The sequence below is a fragment of the Schistocerca gregaria genome, unplaced genomic scaffold, assembly GCF_023897955.1.
Source record: "Schistocerca gregaria isolate iqSchGreg1 unplaced genomic scaffold, iqSchGreg1.2 ptg000737l, whole genome shotgun sequence".
Taxonomy (NCBI): Eukaryota; Metazoa; Arthropoda; class Insecta; order Orthoptera; family Acrididae; genus Schistocerca; species Schistocerca gregaria.
This window is the reverse complement of record NW_026062113.1, coordinates 49539-59699: the sequence shown is the minus strand read 5'-3', so window position 1 is coordinate 59699 and position 10161 is coordinate 49539. Positions and strand designations below refer to the sequence as shown.

Sequence of the window (10161 nt, the reverse complement as noted above, 5' to 3'; positions counted from 1 at the left end):
TTCCTGAAAATCTGTGACAAAACCTGCAAACCCAGTCCATTATCCGACAAATTATTGTTGAATCTTTAACTGCATTATTAACAATTTTCAGGCAAGCATAGTGCATGATCGTTCATTATATGGTTTCCTGTAATGATACAAATGGTGAACATTTTCACTTTTCTGCATTATTTGCTTTCATCTCTTGTCTGTAGCATTGTCGAAAATAAACAGTTTGGCATATTTTCTGCAAGCATGAAATGATTTGACTTTACTCTCAATACATTGGGGAGTTCATTTGACATCTACTAAATTAAGAACTGACAATATGCAATGTCAAAGAAATTTATTAATGAAATCAAAACAGAATAAATATTTAGATGTATATAACTGAAAACTTCTGTTTGAAAGATATGAAACATTAATTATTAACAATTTTTGTAATTTTTATTGTGTTTTTAACATTCTGTATCATGTAACAATAAAGCATGATTTTTTAAATTGTGTTCAGATTTATGACAATGTTTTTATAATAATGAGATGTTACTTGAAACTTTCAGAGATTTGATCTCCAAATTTTATTAGCATAGATACAATTTCATTCTTGATTCATAAATATGCAGTATCATATACAAAAATTCTATCAATGTTACTACATCTTGTCTATGAAAGAACAGCTTAAGTTATTCTGTGAAGGAGATGTATGTACATGGCACTTCATTTTATAAATCTTATTTTGTGCATAATGATCAAAGTGACATTGATCTGATAACTTGAACAGAACAATTTAAATCTGTTAGTTTACATAATTTTTCACCATTACATATTCATTGTCGTCACAGCTATTAACAATCAGACATAGAGGAAATCTTCAATACGCTTTACAGACATAACAGAATTTGGAATCTCACCTTATGAATATTGTGCACACTGATGAAATGAAACTGGCATATTCCATTTAGGAGAAGCACTTTGAGGTACAATTCCAGGAGATTGACACAGTGTTCCTGGCTGGAGAATATATGGGCCTGTTGCAATATTGTAATATGCATATCCAGGGTAGAAGCTACTTTCAGCAGGAACTGGCTGTGTCAAATTGGTGGTTTGAGATAGTGATGAGGTGTCATTTTTTGAATCAGTTTCCTGAGTAATAGCTAATGGTATATTAGTAGCTACTGGATAATGAAAGTAAGGCACTGATATAGGAACAACTTGTGTCTCTCCATCAACTGGGTACACTGGCATGTACTGTGTATTATACATTGTCAGACATGGCTGGTTCATGCCAGTTCCTACTGTGTGAGCAGGAGATCCCATGTTGCTACTAAAATTGGAGTTTTCACACCCATGGTCCATTATAATAGCAGATCCTTGTGGATCATCTGTGAATTTCTGTTGTCCTGTTTGTTGTAAATGACCTGAAAAAGAAGTTCACCATTTAATGCAGGAAAATCCTATTCAGAAAATTGTTAAATCAGTATGACAGATGGAGTGCCTTCAGGAAGTGCAGCTATCATTAGACCAATAAAAATTCATACAAATAAATTAGTACTTCTAGGTTGCAGCACATGTGACTTCTTCAGCAGAGAGGAAAAAGGAGGGGTGGGGTGGGGTGGGGTGGGGTGGGGGGTGGAGGTTGTCACATACAGTAAAGTTGAAAAGGGGGCCCCATGAGTCATGATGTAGAGGGAGAGGGTCATCAATTGCAAGATGGCGCAGCTATTCTTGAATATTATCACCATGCTCAACAATGGGTTTTTATGCTCACACAGCTGCTGCTTCAGCCACCACCACCACCACCACCACCACCACCACCACCAGAACAATGAAGTTGTCTGCTTTCAGGTCATGGGTGGGATTCAAAATGAAAAGTATTTGAGATCTGAAAAGGTTTTTATGGAAAAACTGGCATGTAATACAGCACGTGAAGAATTCTTGGAACAAGCGGAAAGAGTAAAGTTCTTTCTTTAGCCAAGAACAGCAGAAGAATCAAGAGTGTTTCTTGGCTTGATCAGGTAATACTGGATATTTATTGCTAAATTTAGCAAAATTGCGAAGCCATCCCATGAGCTATTAAAGGAAAGAATAACATATGAATGAGGTGAAGGACAAAACACACTGACTGATGAAGTGAAGAAATTTGTTAACCCACCATTGCTTCAGTATCCAGACTTTGTGAAACCATCGACAGGGATGACTGATGCATGCAATGCAACTCTGGGGGCTGTTTTGTCAGAAGGCAAGAAAATTGGTGAAGACTTTGCCATTACATACACATCCAGGGTGCCGAATAAGGTGGAATTGAACAATAGTACCACAGAGGAAGAATTGTTGGCTCTATTATAAGCAGTGAAACAGTTCTGGCCATACATATATGGATGAAGGTTTACAGTGCTAACAGACAATCAACTGTTAATACGTACCTTTAGTGTTAAGGATCCAAGTCTGAGTCTCCTGAAGACTCCTTTAAGACTATGATTTCGAGGCTATATGTAAACTAGGCAGGTTGAACAGTAATGCAGATGCTCTGGGCACAATAAGGCCTGGAGAACAGGAATAAAGAGACAAGAAACAAGTAGTTCATAAAAACACTAATGTAGGGACAGAGCAACTGAGGAAGATACCTCAAGAGTTTGCAACAAGCACAAATAGCCCCAGAGGTAGGAAGAGAAATAGAAAATGAAGAGGAAATAGTCCAGAAGAGAAGCAGACTATATTAAGAGAGATGCATGATAACCCATTTTGAGGTCACCGAGATATGTGTAGAACTTCTGAGAGAATAAAGTCTCATAAGCAGTGCCATGGAATAAAGCTTGATATTTGTGACTATATACAGGAGTTTTCACCATGTTAGAGACATAAGTATACACAAGCAAAAACAAGAACACTCTCCGAGATCACAGACACAGCTGATACAGTGGGTCATTACATCAAGTACAGGTAAGAGATATGTTAACATGTCAGGATGATATAAGTAAATTTATTTTAGCAGTTCTGATTAGAAAGGCAAGATATAGTCGCTGAAGTGCTTGTGGAACAGATAACACTGAGGTATGGAATTCCACTAGTCCTGGTAATGGACCAAGATTTGAATTTCTTGAGTGATGTTTTCAGAAGAGAGAGTAGAGTGTTAAAGTTTAAGCAGATAAAGACTACGGATTATCACCTAGAATCCAATGGTGCACTAGAACGTTATCATCATAACCTGTCAAATATCTAAGGCATTTTGAACAGGGGATCAAACTTAGTGGGACAAGTGGGTGCAATATACAAATTGTGTGTTTAATACCACACCACATAATAGCAGAGGATCCACACCGTTCGAACTATTGTATGGAACAAAAAGAAACGTACCAGGAATACTGCAGCAGGAATCAATACATGCAAGTTACACGAGGGCGAGAATGCAGGAAGCACACAAAACATTGAGAGAATTGACAGTAAAGAATAAGAGAACAAGTAATGAACAATAGAATGAAAAACAGAACCTGAAAGAATTTAAGGTCAGTGAAAAAGTATTGCTCTTCAATTAATTGGTAAGACAAGACAAATCTAGAAAGCTAAATTCACAGTGGTGGAGGGCCACATGAAGTAGTAAGGGTTAATACTCTAAATGTATTAATAAAGGTTAAAAGGAAGGTACATGCAGACAGATTGAAACAATGCTCTTAGTTTCAGGCATGGCACATGCAGGAGGAATGTCACTTCTGCTACTGCTACTGCTCCTGCTACCACCACCACCACCACCACCACCACCACCACTAGTAGTAATAGCCTGAAGTTCCAACTAAGAGCAAATGACCAGGTGTTTTGAAATAACTAACATAGGTAAGTCTTCAGGACTGTATTACATAATTTAGGGGAAGCCGAAATGTACAGTACTACTTGAAGAATTGTAACAAGTGTAAATTCAATACTATAACAGATCAATTTCAGAAGACTGAAAGGTGTGGAAAATTGGCAATGCAGAGATGTAGGGACACAATTAATGAACTGAATATGGGATTAACTGAGTGTCACCTGTTAGATGAACAACTAACAGAACAGAGGCAGAAAGTCACAGTAACAGAACAGAGGCAGAAAGTCACAGTAACAGAACAGAGGCAGAAAGTCACAGTAACAGAACAGAGGCAGAAAGTCACAGTAACAGAACAGAGGCAGAAAGTCACAGTAACAGAACAGAGGCAGAAAGTCACAGTAACAGAACAGAGGCAGAAAGTCACAGTAACAGAACAGAACAGAGGCAGAAAGTCACAGTAACAGAACAGAGGCAGAAAGTCACAGTAACAGAACAGAGGCAGAAAGTCACAGTAACAGAACAGAACAGAGGCAGAAAGTCACAGGGCAACAGAAATCAGTCCAGCAATTAACAAGGCACAAGAGCAGAAGAAAGAGAGGTCTCTCTAACTTTGTTAGACAGGTAAGTAAAATAACAGTTTGAACATCAGATGAAGCTTATGCTATGTATTATAAGAAACACATATAGGCCGTGGGAAGGAACTCTTAAGGACTCCAAAGTTGACTAAAGAATAAGTGGCAGTAGTAAGAGCAACACTGCCTGGAGTAGATAGAATAGTAAACGCAATAAAGGAAAATGAACACGCCTTAAAATCAAGTCTGAAAAGACCTGAAATATCCACTAAGTCATACGTTAAGGAAGCAGACATTAAATTTAACAGGGTAACAACATTTGTAACAATATGTGAACAGGTGTTGCAACTGCCAGATGAATTTGGGACAAAGGAAGCAGAATATGAACAAATAAATGCAATTGTCAATGCACAGGAGAGCATATTGTAGCCACACAAGTCCAATTCAGATTGTAAAATTTCTCAGTTTAATAAGAGAAGCATTAAAAGACAGTTTTATGCTCCTCTAGCTGGATCGTCAGGATACCTGTTATCAAAGTTAATTGATGTAGGGGTATTCACAGCTGGACATATATCAGATTATGTGGTAATTGTTCTTTTAGTTGATAATGATATGTTTAATTTGCATAAAATGTTTCCTTCTTCACTCAAGAGGAAAGTACAAATTTATCCAGCCTGAAGCAGAGTTTGTTAACTGACAAAGCAACAAGACAGTTCCCAAGTCTGTCGCCTGAACAACTAAATTGTTAAGAATTAAGTAAGAACAAACAGCTGTACAGACATAGGTTTGCACTACTATAAACATTTTTACTCCGCTGCTCGACTCGCTGCAGCTCGCACCGTTACCGTTAACGCCACTAGCCCATCGCCATGTCCGGACGCGGAAAGGGAGGCAAAGTCGAGGGCAAGTCAAAGTCCCACTCAAGCAGGGCTGGGCTCCAGTTCTCGGTTGGCAGAATCCACCGCCTCCTGCGCAAGGGAAACTACGCTGAGCGTGTCGGCGCCGGGGCGCCTGTCTACCTCGCTGCAGTCATGGAGTACCTCGTGGCTGAGGTGCTCGAGCTGGACGGAAACGAGGCCCGCGACAGCAAGAAGACGCGCATCATCCCGCGCCACCTGCTGTTCGCCATCCGCAACGACGAGGAGCTCAACAAGCTCTTGTCGGCTGTCACCATTGCACAGGGTGGTGTCCTGTCCAACATCCAGGCCGTTCTGCTGCCAAAGAAGACCGAGAAGAAGGCCTAAAAGAGCGCACTCGACACGCGGCCCCGCCACGCCCAGCACCGCTGCGTGCTCCCTGCATGCAGCCCGCTTTGCCAGCTCGGCAAATTTATGCATAAATACTACTAATAATGCTCATGTCAGCCTATATGAAGCAACAAAATCCTGACAATAGCATATTTTAAATGGAATGCGTACAGTTTTCAACATAGCAGAGACATGACAACATTTGGCGATGGGTTACCACCATTTGGCGATGGTTTTTTATCAATTGAGTGGTGCTAAAATCTTTACCTAGCCTTGCCAATCATTACACTGCGGCATTCTGCAACCTGTGACATAGCATTTACTACGCACCAGAAGATGCAACTCCAAAATTGCGAAACCAGTTGGGTTGGTTTATAAGTGACCTAAACAAATACAGCCACAGCAGACCATTAGCCATTTCATTCAGTTTCATTTTAATAGTTTTAACACCAGTATTTAAAAAAAAAAAAAAAAAAAAAAAAAAAAAAAAAAAAAAAAAAAAAAAAAAAAACTGCCCACTGTAGGAAGTGTCAAGCAATCATGTTTAACTATTTTAGTCATGTTTGCCCGAATTTTCAAATTATCTGTTGTGTGATAAATAATAAAAAAACAAACATTTCCTTGTTAAATTTATAATTATCTTTAGCTCATGTTGTCACACAGCTTGATGATTGCGAGTGGTAGGGAAAAGGTTCGATGACCTGGAAATAATGGACAATGAACAGCAAGAGGAGATTAAACATATCAGACATTTCTCATTTCTATCATTACTTACATAACATAATACTTATTACATTGGTTATAGTAACATGCTGCAAACAATATACACTGACCAGCCAGAATATTATGACCACCTACCTAATAGCCAATATGTTCACCTTCGGCATAGATAACAACAGTATGGAAGCACTGAGGCCTCGGTAGGTTGTCACCACATCTGTAAGCACAAGTCACCTAATTCCTGTAAATTCCAGGGAAGGGGGAGGGCGGTGTGATGATCTCTGATGCCATATTATGTCACATCCCAAATGTGTTTAATAAGGCTCAGATCTGGTGAGTTGGGGGAGGGGTAAGGGTGGGGGCAGCACATCAATTGGAACTCCCTACCATGTTCCTCGAACCACTCCATCACACTCTCAGCTTTGCGACATGGCACACTATCTTCCTGAAAATGCCACTGCCATTGGGAAACATGATCTTTGTAAAGAGGTGGATGTTGTCTGCAAGCAGTGTGATACTCCTTAGCCATCATGGTGTCTTGCATGAGCTCCACTGGACTCATGGATGCCCAATGTCAGTGTTTCCCTGGGAATAATGGAGCCACCACAAGCTTGCCTCTGTCCTGCAATACAGGTGTCAAGAAGCTGTTCCATTGGAAGACTACATATTCGTGCCCTCCCATCAGCATGACGAACAAGGTATTGGGATCCATCAGACCATGCAACACACTGCCACCTCGCCAATGTCCAGTGCCAATGGTCATATGCCCATTTCAGTCATATTTGCCAATGCTGTGGTGTTAACATTGGCACATGCATGGGTCACCAGATGCAGATGACCATTGTCAGGATTGTTCAGTCACACTTTTACTCTGCCCAGCATTAAAGTCTGATGTTAGCTCTTCCACAGTTTGCCGCCTGTCCTGTTCTACCAGTCTGCTCAGCCTATAACATATGACATCTGTAAAGAGGGGTGGCTGCCCAACCCCATGATATCATGTGGTTTCCCTTTGGTTTTGCACATGTTGAAGACACCACCGCATTCATCAAACATCCAACAAGTCATACAGTTTCCGAAATGCTTGTGCCAAGCCTCCAGGTCATCACAGTCTGCTCTTGGTCAAACTCAGATCGATTGCATGTGTCCCCATTCTACACACAGACAGCACAATTGATTGATAGAGGAGGAGGGGATGGGGGTGTCATCAATCGTGCGATTCAAAAGCTACTTGCTTAAGATAGAGGGCCCATTAAAAGGGGGCAGATCCCATCAGAGGGGATGAACTATAAAGCAAGGAAATTACATCACACACACTAGAAGGCATAGAAGAGTAGGTCAAATCTAAAAAATTGGACAAACAGAGGGTTAAAAGAGTGGTCTTTGCATGGGAGGAGGGGTCGTGGCTCCCAGACCTAGACAACAATAAGAGAGCCCCAATCACCCTGCCTCTGCTCCAGGAGTAAAGCAAAACCTTATTACTGAAAATAAAAACCACTTTCACATAGGAAACTAAGGATCAGTTCAACCATCCATGAATCGTCTGCTAACATTAAAGTCAAGGAATCTGGAAGGCTATACTTAGTATCAATGGCCAAAAGAGGGTGACATTCCACCAATATGTGGGATACCATCAGTCTGGCTGCACAAGCACATTGTGGTGATGGCTCATGACACAAGAGAAAATAATAGGTGAGCCTAGTATGATTGATGCATAGACGGCATAAGACAATGGACTACTACTGAGAGGAGTGGAAGGAATACCTCCAAACTGCAATAGTCTCCTTGATTGTGCAGAGTTTGTTACTGAGAGTAGTAGTGCACTACATGTAAATCAACTTGTGGGCAAAGAGATTTAATGTATATCCACAGATCTACACCTGGAATCATGAAAGGAAATTGGTGGGGGTGGGGGAGGGGGAGGGGGTGGTAAGTATCTGCTCCTCTAGCCAAATGGTCAGCCAGTTCATTCCCTGGGATGCCCGCATCATAGGACTCAGAGGAAGGCAACAGAGCAGGTGGCATGCCCAAGGACAAACATAAGATCTTGGATAGCAGAGACCAAAGGGTGACCATAGTAGCATTGGTCAAAAGATACAAACCGAGTTTGTACATACTAAAACACTGTGGAGGGAGGCATGAAAAACCAAATGGAGGGCCCTGTTAAAGGCTAACAGTTCTGCTGTGTAAACTCTACATGATCCCAACAGTAACTATTGTTTAATGCCAGTAGATCCCACCTTTTCAAACATTTTAAAACCATCAGTGTAGAAGATGATATCACCATGGAACTCCTCTAGGATTGAATGTAAAAGACACTGGAACATCACAGAGACCTTAGGATTCTGAAATAAGTTGGTTTTAATCAGTGATAAAGGCACCATCCAAGGCAGGGTGTGGGAGGAAATACACGGAGAACTTTCCAGTAAGTCCAGGTGGAGATCCTGACAGAGGTAAGTGAAACATATTTTAAGCAGCAATCCCACCTGAGGGTGGATATCAGGTGGCAGATGTCCCTCACTTACAAAGATGACAAGATAAATGGGACGGTCAGGGAATCGTCGAATGGCAATTGCATAACAAGCCAGGTGTTGGCTCCATAGTATTTATAGAGGGGGAATCCCCACTTCTGTGGGGAGACTGTCAACAAGACTAGTGCTAAAGGCACCCATAGCCAGACACACCCCATAACGATGAACAACATCAGGTACTTTCAGAGTAAAAGAAGTCACCGAGCCATAAACCTGACAACCACAGTCTAGTCTGGGCAAAACCAGAGTGTGGTAAAGATGGAGAAGAGTAACACAGCCTGCACTCCAAGATGTGTGGGCCAGAAAGCAGAGAGCATTAAGCCTCCACATGTATGTGGTCTTCAGGTGGAGAATATGGGGCAGCCACGTCACCTTTTTATCAAAATTAATGCCCAAAAAACAGGATTGTGCTCCAACATCGAGGTGCTGGTTGCTTAAATAAAGTTCTGAATCGGGCTGTACTCTGGGTTGACAGCAAAAATGCATAACCTGCATTTTGAAGGGAGAAAACTGGAGACCACAGGAGAGGGTCCATGCAGAGGCCCATCAGATGGTGCCTTCGAGCTGGTGTTCAGAAGATGCTACCAAGAGGGAGCTGCACAAGATGCAACAACCGTTGACATACAACGCCTGGGTAACCAAACGACCAATAGAAGGTACAAGCCCATTGATGGTAATAAAGAAGAGTGTGACACTTCACACAGGACCCCTGTGGGATACTGATTCTCCTGGATCTGAGAGGTTCTGAGTGAAGTACCAACTCGAATCTGAGGAGCCGAGGGGATAAAAACTAGCAGATAAAAATTGGGAGGGGGGCTGTGAAAGCTCCAGTCATGGGTGGTAAATAAAATGTGATGGCATCAAGCTGTGTTGTATACCTTACGTAGGTTTGAGAAGACTGTGACAAGGTTGCTGATAGATAGTAAAAACCTGTTGGACTGCTGTATCCAATCTGAGTAAACGATCAGTTTGAGATTGTCCTCTTTGGAAACCACCTTGATATGGGGACAAAAGGCCCCATGATTCGAGTACCCAACATAGTCTGAAGCTACGCATTCTCCCGAGCAGTTTAGAAAGTATGTTGGTCAGGCTAATCTGGCAGTAGCTGTCAAGAGACCTTAGGTTCTTCCCAGGCTTAATGATGAAGATAACTATGCAGTCTCGTCATTGCGAGGGAGAGGCACCCACGAGCCAAATGCAGTTGAAGACCCTGAGTAGATATTGCCTCCAGGTAATGTCCAAGTGTTGGATGACGTGGTTGTGTATGGAATCCATGTCTGGGGCCGTATCATGTGATGAGGTAAGAGCCTGCAAGA

General features: G+C 41.6%; 1 protein-coding gene across 1 annotated transcript in view; it reads right to left on the bottom strand.

Moving 5' to 3' along the window:
* Positions 1-308: 308 nt before the first annotated feature.
* LOC126320654 (uncharacterized) overlaps positions 309-10161 on the bottom strand; it is a gene marked incomplete at its 5' end in the record, with an annotated part of 57732 nt that continues 47879 nt past the window's right edge. The window contains 1 exon segment of the mRNA XM_049994083.1: positions 309-1397. Within this exon segment, the coding sequence (XP_049850040.1) occupies positions 892-1397 (506 nt within the window).